The sequence below is a fragment of the Ursus americanus genome, chromosome 15 (genome assembly GCF_024610735.1).
Source record: "Ursus americanus isolate L20-20 chromosome 15, mUrsAme1.1.p, whole genome shotgun sequence".
NCBI lineage: Eukaryota > Metazoa > Chordata > Mammalia > Carnivora > Ursidae > Ursus > Ursus americanus.
In genome coordinates, this window is record NC_142141.1 from 63,816,455 (window position 1) to 63,835,955 (window position 19,501).

Sequence of the window (19,501 nt, forward strand, 5' to 3'; positions counted from 1 at the left end):
TCCCGCATCCACAAAGCACGCCCCTCTGGGTGGGTGACTAGTCACCCTAGAATAGTCACCCATATTCTAGGCTAGTGATGCTCTTCACCGTCTCCAGCTCCCAGGACTGAAGGGTTACATGTCCTTCTGGTAACGGCTCCTCTAGGGAATCTGTCCTTTCATCTGGAAGCTCAAACAGTTCTTTCCTCTAGACCCCCCAGTTTGGAGCTGACATGTGTTTAGAATCAGAATACACGTAGCTGTGTCTTCTCGCCAGTCTTGCTGGGATGTTGGCGTGCCCCATGCTGTGCACGTTTCCCTTCAGCTTCCTTCCCTCCTGGGCTCACAGTGCCTCGCCTTGCGTTGCCCCATCACTGCCTCCTCCTGGACCCCACGTACCGTGTGTCAGGGCTTGCGGGCACTCTACTCAGCCTCCCTTCCCTTCCCTCCAAAGTCCTCTTGTTACTTTTCTGTTACCTTACTGCTCTTTTCACACGCAGATGGCCCTGAATCCAGCCACCATGTGACTGTTAATAAGATGCTTCCCGGGCTTTAAGATTCTGCATTTCATTGCAAACAAGAGGACAGAAGGGAAGTGTGACTGCAGGTAAGTGACGGGGGGCACATGCTTCCATTCAGAGCACGGAGGCCTGAGCCCAGCACCAGCCCCTGGGGGAGCCCTAAGCTTGATGAATCCATGTTTTGTCTGCAGATTCAGGGCAGCCCTCGCCCCCTCCCGTCCCTGAGCCACCCAGTGCGGTCGCACGGAGTAAAGGACGTGCTTCAGCGCAGCTGGCATGCGCCTGGAGGAGGATCCCACTTTGGTCTGCTCTCCTAAGTGAACCTTCAGTCTACGGCCATACCACCCTGAACGCGCCCAATTTCGTCTGATCTCGGATGCTGAGTGAACCTTCATTTTCCACCGTCGGTTCTCTGAAAGAAACAATCACGTGGCTCACCATCCTTGATCACAACACCGTTTATTCGGCACCAGCAAGAGGCTCTGTTGTACACTTGCACTGTGCTGTGCGCACGGCCCCGGGACTGTGATGCACAGCAGGCGCTAGTGATGGTGCTGTCGGAACTGCAGTCCACAGTAGCCGCATGTCCCCGTCTTTGTTTCCTTGTCCTGAAAAGAGTCGAGAAGAACGATCTCACATTTCCATATTCTGCTTCCGTCTAAACACGTCAGACGTGTGCACAGAACTCGAAATACAATCTCAACTCGACACAGCGTAAAACCTCTGAGGTCGCAACAGAACTGAGAACCGTCACAGCCCTGGGGGCCAGGGTCTGACTCTGGCTCCACCCCAATGTGCCAGCAGCCGCGGGCAGTGGCCTGAACCCTAGCTCCAGCCCCAGAACACGGGGTCATCTCAAAGGACCGCCACGAGGACAAGTCTTCTGGACTTAGCTCGGTGCCCGTCTACTCTCCCGGCCCAGGAGGGCCGAGGTTTCACCCTGAGTCAGAATTCAACAGACTGGAGCAGGTGGGGCGCTGCACAGAGGCCCGCCACCCCCCAGGCCGGGGTCCAGTCCACGCACGCTCAGGCCACTAGCAGATGGGCGCTGGGGTGCTGCTGACTTCCCTCCCCTGCATCCACCCCGCCGCGGGCCTAAGCCTCAGCCCCAGCTCGCCCCTCTGCTCTAATGTCCCAGGTCCTCCCTTCTCCAAGGCTCTGTGGGTGCACAGACGCCAAAATGAGGTTCCAGGAAGACAAGCCTGCATGTGTGGAAGGAAAGTGGACGGTCCGTGGTGGTAACACTAAGTATGTCCCACAGCACCGCATGGCACGTCCCAGTAGAAAGGGTGCCCTTCACGTGGTCCCTACCGCGTGGTCTGTAGGAAAGGTCAGTCAGCACCGCAAAAGCCGCGCAGAACCGAGACGGCTTAGACTAGGGCAGCAAGGACAGGTGACACGGTACCAGGTTTATGTACACTTTTGGGTGGCCAAGAGCCCCCCCGCCGCCGTCACACGCGATCACACGACTTCCAACTTCACTCACGGGCTGCTCAGCTATCAAATCAATGGCAAAGTTTTCATTCACCTGGAACAAGATGAAAAGAAAAACTCATGTGGCCAAGTACATAAGCTGGAAAATTTCACGGAATTTAAGTTTATGTAGACAATGCCCCCCACACGCTCAGGTCCTGCCGGCACAGGCACATTCCGAACGTTCCCGTAGGTTCTCATATATTATCGCTGCAGATCTTCAAGTTACACACTAATACACACGTACTCATGCATGTGTAACTTTCCATTTGGATACAACTTCAAACTTACAGAAATGGCGCAGGAGCCAGACTGCAAGCACTCGTCCCTGGTCTGTGCCTGATGCGGGGACCAGACCGCTCGCACCACACCGCTGGCTTTACCACAGCCTCTGCTCCCGGCCCCACGCCTCACCCTGCCCGCTGGGAGACGTGAGGAGGAGTGACACGGAGATGGGCACCCAGGGCTGACTGTCCCTGCCAGCACCACACACAGAAGCACTGGAAGCCCCTCTGCGGTTACAGGGCAAGGAAGGTCTAGCAGATGCCAACAGCCACGTCCAAAGGGCAGCCAGTCTGGGGAAACACCTAGCAGAGGACACTACGGGACAACAGGGGACACTGGAGGGACGACAGGGTTGCAACTGTAGGGACCGAAACACAACAAATTTCCTAAATAACCTCATTTTAAACTGGTAAAGCAAAGGAGAGCACCGCTGTCCCTTGTACGTCCTTGAGGCTGAGGCCGACCCGACTGTCGTCACGCAAGTGCTCGGGCTGCTGGGAAGACAGCGGCACCCTCAACCCCGTCTGGAGGCGCGCGGCCGCCGCCCCGGAACCCCACACCACGACGTGCCCTCGGCCCCCACGCAGTAACCTGGCCACAAAGAACCCGAGTCTGGCCTGACGAGCCTGACTGACGGAGCTGCTACAGCCAACCGTGCTTCCACACCCCCAGACCGAAGGCACCAAACCCCACGAAGGGCCACAGCACAAGTCCCAGCCGTGGGCGACTCCACAGGAGAAAACGACCCAGGTGCTTGGACAGCTGAGATCCAAGGAGGTAAAGGGAGAGCCTGTGTGTGCGCGGGGAGGAGGTGACACCTAAAAGTTAAAAGAAACTTAGACACATCAGCGACTGCAGTGAATGGAGCCTATTTGTATTCTCAGTCACAAACAACCTTTTACTATGACGCGATGGAGAATATGCACCACCCACTAGACATTTCACTGAAGGATCGCTGTGACCTTCAGTGCGGTACCGAGGCTGTCGTCAGTCTGTACCTCCTGCAGATCCGTGTGCACCAGGGAACTCGAGTCCGCGGAACCATGTCAGCGACCCGCTTCAGGCTGGCGCTGGAGGGGGGCAGGGTGTGGGTGGTCAGAGCAGAAATCAGCGTGGCCACCTCGGCAAGTCTCTTGGTTGGTAACCGTCGGACAGGACTGGGCTCATAGGACAACGAGGGGACCCAACACTATTCCCTCCACTTCGTGGACTCTATTTTGTGAAACAGCAATTCAAACATCCTGGCTGGGCAAATAACGTGTCTTACAACAAGCTACTGTGGCAAAGGGGACCCAGGCCAGGAGCCCAGCCTCGCTTGTATCTGACCGGCCGTGAGCTAGGCACTCAGAGCCGTCCCTAATGAACGCCAAGGAGACAAAGCTCCTGAGGCTGGGAAAGCTGGGAAAGTAAAGCACCCGTGTGTGCATGTGTGTGTGTGTGTGTGTGTGTGTGTGTGTGTGTGGAGGGAAAGGTCCCTAACGTGCCCCACAGCCCAGTTACGGAGCCGACTCCTGTGTGCCACCATGGTGAGCCAGCCCATGCCACGGGCTGCAGCTTCCTACCCTGGAGAGCCATGCAAATCCAGGAAGGACATCCAGAGGGATTTCCCTACTCCAAATGCGTGTGCTTCCCGAAGCCATCCACAGCCATCGGTCATCCTGACCACGCTCTCGGCCATCAGCAGAGCTTTGTGTCCCACACTCAGGCTCCCAAGGAGCAGCTCGCTTGATGGCACCTCTAGACCTAGCATCATCCTCAGCCCACCCAGGGTGGAAAACAATGGCAAAACCATATCTGGGAAGTCACCTGCTTCTGGAAGCTGGAGGGTCCTCTGCTGCAGCACAGGATAACGTCAGAGGAGGAATATCACACTTCCTGGCAGACACCCCTGTAGACACAACGGGGAGCAACGCCGCGTGCAGACGAGATAGGAAGCGGAGGCTACACAGAGAGGAGTAAGCACCGCCCGGGCTACTCTGCACCCGCCCGGGGAGTCCCAACCTCAGTATTCCATGTACGTGAGGGTGAGGACTGCCGTGCAGGTCGGTTCTGGCCGCCTGGGCCCCGTGGGATTCCTGCCCCGCGCGCCCAGAGCCCCACCTACAGGGAGAGGTCCCACCACAGTGAAGACAAGGAAACAAGGACCAGGCATGGCTCAATCTTTACAAGTAAAGGGGGGCTGGGACCTCTGAATTTGAATAAAACCTGGAATAACCTCAGTTAGCAGTTTTCCTAAAGCCAGCAGATTCCATCCAGAGGACACGCGATCCAGCGTGGCCCAGCCCTCACTCTTCCACACTAACAGATGGCCTTGCCTGCCACCAACACAGAGGACGCCCCAGAACCAGAATGTGGACATTCTGGAAAAGTTTAATGATTTTTACAAAGGTTTATAGTCACAGACTCTGATTTTGTGAAGTTTTGTTTCCACAAACACAGGAGTTACTGGGAAGTACGGCTACATTAGAGCCGACACGCCCCACGCGCAGTGCAGCCAGGCAGGGAGGCCGCGCAGTCCTACAAGCTCCTGTAAGCACAGTGGTCGCTACGGATGGCCTTGCCGCTCCCCTTACACCGGCACCTTACAGCAGGCTGCGGAGGGAGGGCTGTCCGCTCACCTCTACTGCAGACAGAGCCACGCGTCACACAAATGAAGCCTCGTGGTGTAACCAGTACAGCGTCTACCTAAGTGACAAATGTGTCAGGAAGGCCACACTAACAAACCCCCAGGCCCCATCACGGCAGTCAGACAGACCACCATCTCCCGCGGGAAGGGCAGCTGACGCCTGAGACTGACACAGGACTGCCCCCGTCACTCAGCTCCAGGGTGACCCTGACCTTCCGTGATGAACATCTCGTTCCCGGGATTCGGTTCACCCGCAGGCATACGAAGAGCCCCAGAGCCAGCACGCACGCAGCAGCTGACTCCAGGTGACTACTCAGGGCTCCGTCCCGCCGCCCTCACTGAGGCAAGGCCTGGGGGAGAACCACCGGACCTTCCGAGGGCAGGAACGCAGAGACATGTCACGGCGCCCCACGTTCTTGCTTCGGCTGCCAGCACGGTGGGCTCCAGGCAGACGGGGTCACACGCCCTAAAGTGTCCAATGGCTATACGACTGTCCTTTACACGTCACTAATGTAACAAATAGGAAACTACCTTTTTATTTATCTCTTGATGGCCAATTCATTTGGGCATAAAAATACTTAGGTTTAAATTCATTTGTCACTAAGCTGTTATTTTTTCTAACTCGTATTTTGGGAGTGACAGTTCCTACGGAAAGTTAACTCCCTTACGTCAAACTGAGATCAAATCCGTTTCAAGCACAACATAAAATACGGGACTATACAAGACAGTATTAAAATCAACAAAAAGGAAAAATAACCTAGTCGAGTAGCCAACATTCTATAGGGCGCTAACCCTGTTCATGGAAATTTACAGATTTAAAATAAAGTAAAAGCCCAAACCAATTATTTAGACTCTCGGGTATCTTTAATACTAATACCAACACTTATGTTAAACTGAACATACGTGTATACACACATGTATATAATTTTTAAATCACAATAAAAACTGAGGTTTTCATCCAAATTAATTTTTAACACAAATTTGGAGAAAATGCTCAAAAATACCACGAGGCTCTTTGTTCAGGAGTGTTCACAGGAGCTCTGGGCGACCCGGCCGGTGCAGAGGGAGGACAGGCATGGACACGTGGAGCCGCCAGAGGGAGACAGGAAAGCACAGACCTCGAGGCTCAGCGCCCGGGCCACCAGTGTCTGAACCCTGGGCTTCAGGAGCCCAGTTTCAAGGACTCCCCTCTGGATCCGAGGGGTAAACAGACTTCTGACAGTCCACCCCCCCAGGAAAGCCAAAGGCCTATGGCTCCTAGTCACCCAAAGATTTATTTTAAAGCCCACATGGCTTCACCCCACTCTCAAGGTAGACAGGATGGACCTGGGAAGGGAAACGTGGAAGACAATGTGCCCAGGAAATGCTGCAGAGGAGCGTGCCACCGCGAACACAACCCCCCAGTCCCCAGATACGCCTTCAAAGGCACACACTTGCTTCTTCTAGAAGACAGCCAGACAGACGCAGGCACCGTCTTTGTCAAAGCCTACACAGACCAGCAGCGAGGGGGTTCTTGAAAAGAAGGTCCGTGGGCAATTCTACTGTGCGGGTCACTAAGCACAGGGCCGCAAAACGGGGGGGGGGGGCACAGAGGAGGGAACCCCGCCTGGAGGGAGTGGCCGCCCGAGGTCCACTTCCGGTCAGCAGGCGCCATCTCTGCGCGGGGCGGTAAGGCAGCCCCCGGCACGAAGCCCACACTAGCACATGCTGCCCCTGCCTCCACCTGAAGCGCAGGGACCCTCCTCTCCGTGAGTCCGGGGTGGTGGCCACTTCCTGCCGCTCCTAATCCCCACGTAGCACTGCATCCCGCTGGCTCGTTCGGCCTTCTCAAACCTTCCGGGCATGCGTGTGTGTGCACCTCGCGTCCCTGCGGTTTGGATGGCAGCATGCGGAGGTGCCGGTGTCCAATACCAGTCCACAGGGGATGAGCGACGCTCAGGGTCTCACTCTGCTCCTGATCCTGGCTAACACCCAAGAAGTTTTCCAAAGCTTCTGCACGGGGGTGTGGGCCACCTCGGTGGAGAAGTCACTTCGCCAGGCAAGCGGTCCGCTCTGCCACGTCCCAGGAGAAGCAAGGCCGAACGAGCTAATGGCTAGCAAGCCCTGGAAGGACACTGTTCACTGCTGGGTGGGGCCTGAAGCCACTCTGCACGGACCCGGTCCGTAAGCTCCTCTCCCCAGCACTCGCAGTTCACGCTTTCCATCCACAACACCCCCAGACTCTTCTGAGGTGGACAAGCTTCACGTTACTGCAACAAACACGGCAGGTCAGGTGGACGCCAACACCTTGGAGACCGCCCCTCAGGTCAGTGGTGGGTGGTGCCTCAAAGTTGCTACCGAAGAACAATGGGGCCCAGCAGGTGAGTCGGAGTCACAGCCAGACTTGCCTGCCAACTGACAGGGTCGAAGGAGGGCAGGAAATGCCCAGAGCACCCTCCCTCGGACGGGTGCCCACTCGCACAGCTGGTGAGGGCATGTCTACGTGGGCAGAGCCACCCCATCATCACTGCAGAAAGTGGAGGGCGGCGGGGAGCTGTACTCAATAGCCCTCCACCTCCCGGTGTTCTGGGCTCTCTGCCTAACTGTGCATCTTTAACCTACAAATGATGCCTGCCCCGTCACCGTGACCTGGCAGCAGCAGAATAAGGCACACACTCGCTGACGGCCTCCCGGGGGGCAGGTGTTCTCTAGAGGCTTGTCTGCCCAGACCGGCACCCTCAGCCCTGTGAGGTCAGTGACTGAGGCAGGCAGTGCTTGGGGGCTGCACAGGTCCGGACACGGTCAGACAGAGTGACCTGCAGCCACGCTCGAAAGCAGACGAGTACACCCAGGCGGCAGTGCTACTGTTGTCACCATCACTGCCATTCTGCACTGTGGTCCATTGTCCACACAAGCTCTTCCACTAGAGGACAGGAAACGTGTGCCTTTCCTTTGATGTATGTGACCACAAAGTCAATGAAACTACTTCTATAACCTGCAGACGGGTATCTGCTCAGTTCCGGCCCTCCGCCTCGAGGAGGCGGCCCAGGACCATGGCAGGCCTGGTTTCCATCCCCTCCTTGAGGGGTGGGAGCTGGGTGGCCTGTTCTTCAGCACATGAGTGTTCCCTCTTAGGAAGACCCCATCACAGGCCCACACGGATTCCTCTGCAGACACGTGGCAAACTGTATCAGGGACCTCTGGTGAGGAGTGGCTAAGAGCCACACACAGGTATTTTCCATTTTTCTCTGCAAAGGCCAGCTAGGCTATCCAGCTTCCCGCTCTCCTTGTTCTTCAGATCAAGCTCAGATTCAGTGGATTTCTTAAAATACAACTAACCAAAACTAGACAGACAACAAGAATCCATGGTTGTCAGAGGTCGGGGGCAGGAAGGGATGAACAGGTGGAGCACAAGACATTTTCGGGGCAGGGAAACTACTCTGTGTGATACCGTAACAGTGGACACATGACACGCGCTTGTCATAACCCAGAGAACGTACACCGTAAGGAGTGAACCCTAACAAAAACTGCGGACTTGAGTTCATAACATCAACATCCAGCAAGTGTTCAAAGTAATCAATCGTAACAAACATAGCACCCTAATGCAAGATGTTAGTAACGGGCTGCGCAGCAAGAGCTGGGCAACAGGGGACCTCTGCGCTCCATGCCCAAGTTTTCAGTACACATAAAAGTCTTCTAAAACAATGTCTCTGGGAAGCCCAAACAGTTTTAAAATACTACTAAATGCCAAATTTTTGTCATAAGAATGAAAGCCAGAGCAGGGCTCCTCATTTACAGACATGCCTTACACTTTTACAACTTGAAGATGTGCCCCCAGGACACTCACGATGTCAAACAGGAAGAGGCCACAGAGACCCAGAGCCAGAACAGGGGTTCCGGACCTGGGTGAGCAGACACCTTCAGCTCTGCTGCCTCTGTTCACACATTCCTGGCTTCGCTAATTCTGATTTTGTTTGGTTGGTTTTGGTTTTAAGTTGTTCCCCTTGCCCCCCGCTAAGGAAATCAGAAACCAGAAGCCACACAAGAGTCTCTAGCAGAGAGGAGCTTGGGACAGACTCAGGCACTTGCCAAAGCATCAGACTTGCTGAGCTAGGGAGCTGGGGGCCAGGCCGCAGGTGCGACCCCAAGGCTTCAGGACCCACCTGCTCCCCCGCCCCTGGAGGCACTGAACTCTGTCTCCACCACCCTGCCCCTACTCCCAACACCCACAAAGCAGAAACGCCAAGTAGAAAATGAGAATTTAAGAATGGACTATGCAACCAAGATCAGAGGGGAGGGGAAACACAACTTACAGACAGCTGAGGAGTAACAAGAAGGCTGACTGAGGGAAGGAGAGGATCAAGGGGACTATGGAGGACAAAAGGACTCAGAAATGGAAGACCACCCGAACCACTGTGCATGAAGACTGGGGATGTGGCAACACGGGTGAGAGAGGAATTAGGAAGAGCACAGGCTCCTGTAGGTGGAAGACACGACTATTAGCATCCTCTCTCCTGCAGTCACGGTGTGGGACCTCTCACACCCACTCAGGGGCAGGACAGTCCTTGTCCCAGCTTCAGCTTGGGACTGTCAGTCCCTGTAAGAACACTGCCTTGTCTGTTTGGCAGGAAATATGGCAAGAATACCCCAAAAGGTGCCTGAAAGAGTAATTTTTATAAGTTGATGTGACTTCCTTTAATCTGAGGGTCTCAGGAGTATAAGGCACAGAAAACACCACTCCCATTTATACATAAACCTAGACTACACTTACAATATGTCATCTTACATATTTCAGAGGAAAACAAAACAAAACAAATGCAGACACGTAGACATTTCAAAGAAATGCAGAATTCCAGAGCTTCTCGGGGGCTCACGATTTGAGAATTTAAGTCTATATACTAACTTACTTCTTGTGGGTTCTATAAAGGTTTTATGAAAGCCTACCTCTCTTTTACTAGATCTCTTGCTTACCTCTTTCTGACGACCCACAAACCGAATTTTCCTATAGTCTTTATCATCATAAACCTGGGGAAAAAAAGAGACCATGTTTGATTTTTACAGCCTAATTCTGAAAGAAGTCACTTAGTATCAATAGTAAACATTACAGGAAAGTGTTTTTTCTGCACATTTTGGCCATTTGTGAGCAAACTTAGGAGGGTCTAAGGATGGCTGTGTAACCAGGGGCGTATTTCGGCAAGATGCCTAAGGTGAGAAGGGGCAATAATGTGAATGGGAAGGTAGCAAGGTGGAGTTGGAAAGAGCAGAGACAAATCCGAGCAGGGGATGGGACACCCCCGATTTCCTTTCCCAGCGGGCCTATAGCAGATCAAAGATCACAGGGCGACGGTGTGATACCAGGGTCCCTCAGTCACCTCCCGACTTCCGACTGCAGACTCAGGTGCTCGCTAAACCATCATAATTGCTAACAACTGACACCGTCTTGGCGTTTTAACCACGACAGCCCCTTGAGATGTTAGGACGTACTATCTGGCACTGGCGGCAGGCTCGCTCTGGAGTGGGCGGAAGCCCGTACCGGTGCACCCTCACTGCTCCGCCCGTCAGAGCGTGAGACCCGACACACCTCGACCCTAACCTGAACCGCTGCCGGCACAGGACTCGCCCTGCGAGACCCGGGGCAGACCCGCCGCTTCCCCGGGAACCCAGCCCACCGGCCAGCGCGTCCCCCGGCCGTAGGCAGCGGAGGCACGGGGAGCAGAGATGGAGAGCGGCCTCCCAGCCGCGGCGGTTACCTGCCCAGTGTGCGTAATCTTCTCCCCGGTTGGCGACGTCCGCACCGCCAAACACCTGACGCCCCGGGGCAGGCTCAGCGCCGCCTTGCCGCTCCGGCCCAGCAGCCGGCAGAAGGTCACCGCGGCCGCCATCTTGTGGGCTGACCCCTGACCCGGCGCACCGACACGCTGACGCATGCGCACGGCTTCCAGGGCCCTCGCGGCCCGGACTTAGAGCGCTTTGGGGAGTCGCGCACGCGCGCTGCGCTCGGGCTGGTGCCGCCCAGCAGGTGTAGCGGTTGGGCCGGGGCTCGGTCAGAAAAAGGCGGGAAATTTTACGCTCAACTTTAGCACTTAGCAGCTGTTGGGTGATTCCTACCTGGGGTAGGACAGGGGAGGATGGAATATGAAGGTGCACTCTTCACATTCGATGGTAATTGATAATCATGGGCGGTTACATAGCGAATGTTTTTATTAGTGAAGGGTCCTTGCCTAGAGTGAATTGTAAGTCCATTCACGCTGTGCAGTGAGCATTTCTGTGAGTCCGCGGGGACAGCATGATTTGGGGTTTCTGCAGCAGCGCTCCAATGAAGCAACCAGTAAAGCACAATCAATGTCATCCCCCACGCAGATGAGCCCAGAAGCCCCGCTGCTTTAGAGCACACCTGGGCAGACTCCGGCTCGCGGTCCTGGCGCTTCCCTCCCCGAACTGCCTGCCCGTTAATAGACCGGTCAGGAGGGCCAGTCACATGGGGCCAGCGCCCAGATGGACAAGGGCAGTGGGTATGGGGAGTAGACTCAGAGCTCAGAGCTGGGGTGCCCTCCCCAAGGAGCTGAGTGCACCCACAGCCTGGACTCCGGGAGGTGGAGGTGATGAGAGACTAGACGCACTAAGAACCTCTCGGAACGGAAGGATGCCCACAGACGGGTACCCCCAGGCAAGCCCGGAGCTCGCCTGGGCAGGTGTAAGAATGAGCTGCCAAGTCGATGGTGTCGTGGCGGGGCATGCAGGCGGACCGCCGTCTGCAGGCCGCATTCGTGCACGGACAGCAGATGGGTGGGTTCGCGACGCATACACGGAACGGCAGGTGTACTGAATTCATTGTGGGCTCTGGTGGTGGGTAGATGCGGCCTCGCCGTAGTCTTTCAACTTTTGTTGGAATCTCTCATAATAAAAGGTTGAAGGGGGAAAAAGATATTTAACTGCAACAAGTTAGGCGACTGCCTATCTCCACTGCTTCCTGGAGCCTTGCCTCATTTCTCCCAGGATGTCCACTTAATACAAAAAGTAGGTTCTTCTAGATTTTATTTTGACTTCGGTATTCGTCAGTTTTCTAAAAATATCTAGTTGGTTGTGATTTCTTTTGCATTCTAAATATCTATTTCCGTTCCCATTTTGGCATTCTCCAAAACCATAGGCACCCGGAGGTGGGAGGGCGACCCAGGCTGAGGTCACCGGCTCTCTGGTGACTCCGCCTCTGCGCCCGGCACCTTGGGGATGGCCACGTGATCCTGCCGCCATCTTTCTTTCTGGCGGACTCTCCGGGCGGCGGCGTCCCCGCCCCATTGCGCAGCCGCGTGGGAGGCGCGCTGCCGGCCGTCGCTGTCTGCTTTTTAGGTCAGGGGTCTCGAGGGTCGCGAGGGGCCGGGGGCCGGGGAGGCGGCTAGTGGGGGGGCTCGGGGGTCCCTGGGTACGCCACGGCTGCACGCCCTCCGCGCCCCGGACCCCGCCGCCGAGAAGGGCTACCAACGTGCTGTCCTCTGCCGGCGGGCACATGTCCGGGGCCCGCGCTTCCTGCGGCCTCCCAGGCTCTCGGAGACAGCGGGGGGGGGGGGGGGGGAGGGGAGGGCAGGGGTGCAGAGTGCGGACGGAGGGGCCGGGACTCGCGGGGTCGGGGGTGAGGGTGGAGCGGGGGCCTGAGTGCGGGCGGAGGGGTCGGGTTCGCGAGGTTGGGGTTAGAGGGTGGGGGTGAGCCTGGTGGCAAAGCTCTTCGTCGTGCGCAGAGGCTCTAAGGATTGCTTTTCTGTCCCGTGTAGATTGGGCCCCGGCATGGCATCCGTGCTTGTGACGAAGATGCTGGCGTCAGCCCTGAGCCCTCTGCTCCGTCGGAGCCCTCCCCCGGCAATGCCCCGCGCGCTCTCCACTCTCCTGTCCCGACCCCATCGCGCTGCAGGTGCCGCTGGTGCGAAGCCCAGGGCGTGGGGGCCCGCGGGACTGCCCGGCCTCCTGCTGCCCGGCCTGCAGCTGCCCAGCCTACAGCTTGCCCTGGGGTTCAAGACCAAGGGCGTCATCAAGGAGCGCTGCAAGGACTGTTACCGGGTGAAGAGGCGCGGCCGCTGGTTCATCTACTGCAAAACGAACCCAAAGCACAAGCAGAGACAGATGTAGTTCCTGTCACTAACATAACGTGCAACTGCATCACTTCCTTGCGGAATGGTACCATCTATCCACAGAAAAATAAAATGTAAACATTGCCTAATCGATCTTCAGGTCTTCTTGACTCTGCTACCCAGGCACCTCACCTGTAGCAGCCCAGCCCCATCAGCTGCGCAAGCAGAGCCCCAATATGGGAAACGCACCGTTTTATCTTCTGTGCAAGCTGTGTGCGCTCCGGCTGGAGGGCAGAAGGTAAGACAGAGAGAGAGCTGGCCTTACTCCCCTCCCCAGGTCGGAATGCAAACTGGTCAGAAAGAACCAGATTCCCTGGGAAGGACAGTCCTGTGAGGCTGAGCTCAGCCTGGCTCTGGATTCAGCCAGAGTGCTGCCCTTCAGGGACTTTGAATCCCTTTTCTCAACATTTCTGTCTTGAGGATAAGTGTGAAAGCCTTGAAAGCAGTTTTTAAGTCAAGGATAATTCAACTTTCCATGCGCAAAGATATTTTAGGTATCAGTTAAACGTGTTTGTCATCCGTGATGAGACACGAACATGCACGTGTGTGGTATGTGCACGTGTCTGTACGTGTGTGTGTGTTGTGTGCGTGTGCAGGGTACCCACCTGGAGGATGTGTGCTGAGCAGAGCAGCTCTGGGACCCGCTTCAGGCGTGTGGCCTGGAGGCAGTGGTGCAGGGGTCCCTGTGTCTCCTGCCTCAGAGTTAGGCTGCCTCACCCACGTGGTTTGAGCTCCACGCAGTGGCCCTCCCCGGCAGCCTTCCTGTCCAGCCCACCGCCGGGACGGGTTATACAAGGTGGGATGGCGGTACAGGGTGGTGAGTTCAGTGGGTGAGCCGCATGTGCAGAGGCCAGTGAAGGCCTAGCACGGGGACTGGGGTTCCTCAGTCATGCTGCTCCTTGGAGGTGGGGTCCAGGCTGAGACCCGCAGGACCAGGGAGGGTGAGATGCAGGGGTGGCGCCAGTGAAGGGCTGAGCAGCACCGGGCACGTGGGAAACTGGATGACCCCCACAGCTCACAGGCAGCTACGTTAGCCGTGCTCAGGCACTGGGCACATAGTCCTGGCCTTGGGGGTCCTGACCATGGATCCCAGATCCCCAGCACAGAGCCCAGGAGGCAGCTCAGAAGAACGAAAAGAAGGAAATGTCCTTCCCCGGAGCGCTTTATCCTGGGAAAAGGTGGGATTCTGTTCTGCAGGAGTAAAGACCTTCTTTCCTCCTCCTTGCTTCAAGTGCTTCCCGAACCCCTGGTTTAGGTGCATCCAGGCCTCATAGAGACTGTAACACATAGATTTGGAACATAATATGTTTTATTTGAATTGAACTGTGTTGAGTGCAAAAGCTCGAAGGGTGATAATTACCTGTCTAGATTTCAGTCCCACGATGACTGCAGGATAGGTCTGTGACATTAGGCAGTTTCTCCCCCTCAGCACTGCTGGCCCTTAGGACAGATTTTTCTCTGCGCCTGGCTGACTAGGGCAGTGTAGGGTGCGGCATCCTTGGCCCCCTCCCCCTGGGTGCCAGGAGCACCCTCATCCCTCGTCGTGACAACCAAAAATACCTCCAGACATAGCCAGGTGTCCCCGGGGGCATGCTCCCCTGTAGAGGCTAATATTATCCACCCGTCTCCACAGGGTTCATCCCGAGAACTGAAGCCCTGGGTTGGGCAGAGCCTGTTTCTGTCCTGCTTTGCTCTCAGTCTGCCACAAGTCCTGGCCCGTAGTAGGCACTCAACAAATGCATGTGGAATCACATGGCAATGACATGACAATGCCTCCGTATAAACAGACAGCTTTTTGTCCTCTCCACTTGGTGGAACAGGCTCCTCCTATAAGGCTAAGCCCACAGCTTTGTTCTGGAGACTTGGGTCCTGTCCATGGGAACGCAGCCACCTCCCGCATGGGGAGAAGTTTGACGCTGCGCCGGTCTAGGACACACAGACACACACACCACACACACCTCACTTCTTTTCTTTTTTTTTTTTATGAATTTTTTTAATAATAATCATTTTTTATTATATTATGTTAGTCACCATACAGTACATCCCTGGTTTCTGATGTAAAGTTAGATGATTCATTACTTGCATATAACACCCAGTGCACCATGCAATATGTGCCCTCCTTACTACCCATCACCGGCCTATCCCATTCCCCCACCCCCCTCCCATCTGAAGCCCTCAGTTTGTTTCCCAGAGTCCATAGTCTGTCATGGTTCCTTCCCCCTTCTGTTTACCCCCCCTTTCTTTATCTCTTTCTTCTCCTACTGAACATTCTAGTTCTTATGTTCCATAGATGAGAGAAACCATATGATAATTGTCTTTCTCTGCTTGACTTATTTCACTTAGCATTATCTCCTCCAGTGCCATCCATTTTGCAGCAAATGTTGAGAAATCGTTCTTTTTGATAGCTGAGTAATATTCCATTGTATATATGGACCACAACTTCTTAATCCAGTCATCTGTTGAAGGGCATCTCGGCTCCTTCCACGATTTAGCTATTGTGGACAATGCTGCTATGAACACTGGGGTGCATATGGCCCTTCTCTTCACTACGTCTGTATCTTTGGGGTAAATACCCAGTAGTGCAATGGCTGGATCATAGGGTAGCTCAATTTTTAACTTTTTAAGGGACCTCCACACTGTTTTCCAGAGTGGCTGTACCAACTTGCATTCCCACCAACAGTGTAGGAGGGATCCCCTTTCTCCACATCCTCTCCAACAATTGTTTCTTGCCTTGTCAATTTTTGCCATTTTAACTGGTGTAAGGTGGTATCTCAGTGTGGTTTTGATTTGCATTTCCCTGATGGCTAACGATTTTGAACATTTTTTCATGTGTCTGTTAGCCATTTGTATGTCTTTATTGGAAAAGTGTCTGTTCATATCTTCTGCCCATTTTATGATTTGTTTATTTGTTTCTCACGTATTGAGTTTGAGAAGTTCTTTGTAGATCTTGGATACCAGTCTTTTATCTGTAGTGTCATTTGCAAATATATTCTCCCATTCCGTGGGCTGCCTCTTAGTTTTTTTGACTGTTTTCTTGGCTGTGCAGAAACTTTTAATCTTGATGAAGTCCCATAAATTCATTTTATCTTTTGTTTCTCTTGCCTTTGGGGATGTGTCATTAAAAATGTTGCTGTGGCCGATGTCGTAGAGGTTGCTGCCTATGTTCTCCTCTAGGATTTTGATGGATTCCTGTCTCACATCGAGGTCTTTCATCCATTTGGAGTTTATCTTTGTGTATGGTGTGAGAGAGTGGTCAAGTTTCATTCTTTTGCATGTAGCTGTCCAATTTTCCCAGCACCATTTATTGAAGAGACTGTCTTTTTTCCACTGGATGTTTTTTCCTGCTTTATCAAAGATTAGTTGCCCAAAGAGCCGAGGGTCCATTTCTGGGTTCTCTATTCTGTTCCATTGGTCTGTGTCTGTTTTTGTGCCAGTACCATGCTGTCTTTGTGATCACAGCTTTGTAGTACAGCTCGAAATCCGGCATTGTGATGCCCCCAGCTTTGTTTTTCCTTTTCAGCAGTTCCTTGGAGATTCGGGGCCTTTTCTGGTTCCACACAAATTTAAGGACTATTTGTTCCAGTTCTTTGAAAAATGTCATCAGTATTTTGATCGGGATGGCATTGAAAGTGTAGATTGCTCTGGGTAGCATGGACATTTTAACTATGTTAATTCTTCCGATCCGTGAGCTTCTTTTCAGTTGTTTCCCCCTCGACAGGTTAGTGTGAGGTCTTTACTGGCCCTTGTGCGGGGCTATCGGTGCTGGTGTTGTGTATACAGATAAGTGACTCATGAGGTATTCGAAGGGCTGGCAGGCGTGGGTGTACCGAAGCCGTGGGGCCCAGGTCCCCAGGAGCCTGTGATTGTAATGGACAAGCTGGAATTCTAACACGGCGTTGATGGGTTTTTAAATCATTCGTCCCTCCTGGGATTGTTAGTCTCTCTTTGATCTGAGGTGCCAACCTGTGTGCTGACCAAACCCTCTTTACGGCTCAGTTACCTTCCAGTATCTGGATGGACCAGCATTTATAGCTCGGAGAGTCCAGCGTAACAGCAAACTCCGCGTGGGTCAGGAGGCAGCAGGCAAACTTGTCCAGCGGTGTTCATTCATGTTTGTATTATCCATGTTTTGTAGTAGGCGAACAGTTGCTGTAAAGACCGTATGGCCTGAAAAACCTAAAAATACTTAAAATTTGAGTTACGTTTGCAGAAAAAGTGTGCCGGCTCCTTGTTTAGATCATTAAAGTAGTTCCCGTCTTCCCCTGGGATTTGACTTCACAAGGACCACAACCCAGCAGAAACGTTTCATGGTGTTTCTGTTATCCACACAGTACGAAGGATCTTTGTATTTGTAAATGCTGTAGCGATGAACAAATAGAAATTGAGATAAAAGTACTATTTATAACGGCACCAAAGCCATAAAATACTTAGATACCAGTCTAACAAAATTTACGCACACTCCATATACTTAAAATTATAAAACACTGTTGAAAGAATTTGAGTAAGAGCTCAATAGGAAGCTACACCATGTTTATGGATCAGAACATTTGACATTGTTAATTCTCTCCAAACTGCTCTACAAACTCAGTGTAATCCCAGTAAAAATCCCAGCAGGAATTTTTGTATAAAATGCCATGGTTATTCAGAATTTTACATGGAGAGGCTAAGAATGCAAAAGAGCCAAAATTTTGAAAATGCAGAGAAATGTTGAAGGAAGCCTGCTCCCTGATTTCAAAGCTTACGATGAAGCCACAGCAGCCAAGGCACTAAGTCGGACCAGTGCAGCAGAGCACCCAGAAGAGAACAAAGTCGGGTCAGGGATAGACCCACACATACCTGTCCAGTGATTTTCAAAACAGGATTGAGGGTATGGTGCTAGAAAGTTGAATTTCCATGTACACAAAACAACTTCCACCTTATGCAAAGATTAAAAATAGATCACAGACCTAAATGTAAAACCTAATACTAGAAAATCTTCTCAAGAAAGCATAGGAAATTCATGTGACTTTGGGATCCGCAGGTTTATTAGAAACAACACCAAAAACGTGACCCATGAAAGAAAGCCTTCATAAGTTAGGGTGCACCAAAGTTATGCCCTCAAGATCTTTTCATCCAAGTTCACATCTTCTCTTCGAAAGATACTGTTAAGTAAATGAAAACAAGCCAGAAACTAGGAGAAAATATTTGCAAAACACATTCCTGGTAAAGGAATGGATCCACACTATAAAGAAATCTCAGAACTCAGTGAGGAAACCACAAACCCAACTAAAAGTGGGCAAAAGGTACTTCACAAAGGAACACATACTGATGGAACGTAAGCATGTAAAAATGTTTAACACTAGATTTCAGAGAAAAGCAAATTACCTTCACAACAAAATAACACTACATACCTCACAGAATGGTTGCCAACTGGAAAAGCCAAGATGCTGCAGTGATTGTAAGTCTCCCGGAAGGTGACGCAGCCGTGTTGGACTCAGCTTGGCCGCTTGTCACAAGTGAAATGATTACTAGCCGTCCCACTCGAGTATTTGTCCAAGAGCAATGAAAACTGATGTTCACAATAAAACCTTTATGGAAATGTTTATGGTGGTGCTATTTATAATTCAAACCACCACCGTCCTCAGCTGGGGAACGGATCGGTCCGGTGTGGTGCGTTCTTACAACGGAATACTCGGCACCAGACAGGAAGGACGCGCTACAGGTAAAAACAGGAGCGAATCTCAGATCCACCACCGACTGACAGAAGCCCGCACTCAGCTACTTCATGATTCCAATGCTGTGACGTCACAGAAAATCCCAATCATGGGCTCAGGAGATCTGCCGCTACAGCTGGGGGTGGGAAGCCAGGGTTGGCTACATAGGGACACAAAGGAGTGCTTTTGGGTGATGGAATTGTTCTATGTCCTGATTATGGCAGCTGTTTCATGACAACATATGCTTATAAAACTCATAGAACTTCACTTCAATAAAGCTTACAAAAAAAAATTTCCAAATGGAATTTCTAGATAACAAATAAAGATCAAATAAATAAAGATCCAAAAAAAAAAAAAAGGAACTCACTGAGCTGTGGGACCGTATCCAGCATTCTGGCATAAATGACATGGCTGCCTTCGGGGAGAGTGGAGAAAAAAACAACAGTTGAAGAAATAATGGGCAAAATGTTTCCATATTTCTTGAAAACAATAAATCTGCAATCCAAGAAGCTTAGCAAACCTTAGGAGGAATATAAAGAAAACCATATAATAATACATCATTATCAGATGAAGAGAAGACCTCTAAAATGAGGACAGAGAAACAAAACTCATTCCTCACAGAGGGACAAAAACAGCCACATACTTATCAGAGACCATGCAGCCCAAAAGATGGTAAGACCTCTGTAAGGTGCTGGGGAGAGCAGCAATCTAGAAATCTATGTGCAGTGAGAACCTCTCTCAAAACCAAAGTGAAAGACAAGAGCTGGGAGCATTCAAATGGAAACACAGATCTACATAAAGAGGTGAATCGAGCTAGAAATAGTA

At 52.5% G+C, this 19,501-nt stretch overlaps 2 protein-coding genes across 4 annotated transcripts; one reads left to right on the forward strand and one right to left on the reverse strand.

Annotated features, from left to right (window-relative positions):
• Positions 1 to 942: 942 nt before the first annotated feature.
• NDUFS6 (NADH:ubiquinone oxidoreductase subunit S6) lies at positions 943 to 10,784 on the reverse strand. Of its 3 annotated transcripts, none has more exons than XR_006781511.2 (4): positions 10,614 to 10,783; positions 9,835 to 9,888; positions 1,812 to 2,028; positions 943 to 1,108 (listed from the first exon to the last, which is right to left on the reverse strand). XR_006781511.2 is itself a non-coding variant. In XM_045807996.2 (4 exons), exons 1-4 carry the CDS (start codon positions 10,743 to 10,745, stop codon positions 1,043 to 1,045), a joined length of 375 nt encoding a protein of 124 aa, XP_045663952.1. In that variant the 5' UTR covers positions 10,746 to 10,780; the 3' UTR covers positions 943 to 1,042. The 3 variants fall into 3 exon arrangements, 2 of the variants coding, with proteins under 2 accessions (XP_045663952.1, XP_045663953.1); XM_045807996.2 differs by having other exon boundaries at positions 1,906 to 2,028; positions 10,614 to 10,780; XM_045807997.2 differs by lacking the exon at positions 9,835 to 9,888 and having other exon boundaries at positions 1,906 to 2,028; positions 10,614 to 10,784.
• Positions 10,785 to 12,075: 1,291 nt separating this feature from the next.
• MRPL36 (mitochondrial ribosomal protein L36) lies at positions 12,076 to 13,076 on the forward strand. The gene is made up of 2 exons (XM_045807998.2): positions 12,076 to 12,210; positions 12,630 to 13,076. The coding sequence occupies exon 2, from the start codon at positions 12,643 to 12,645 to the stop codon at positions 12,979 to 12,981; it is 339 nt and encodes a 112-aa protein (XP_045663954.1). The 5' UTR covers positions 12,076 to 12,210; positions 12,630 to 12,642; the 3' UTR covers positions 12,982 to 13,076.
• The last annotated feature ends 6,425 nt before the right edge of the window (positions 13,077 to 19,501 follow it).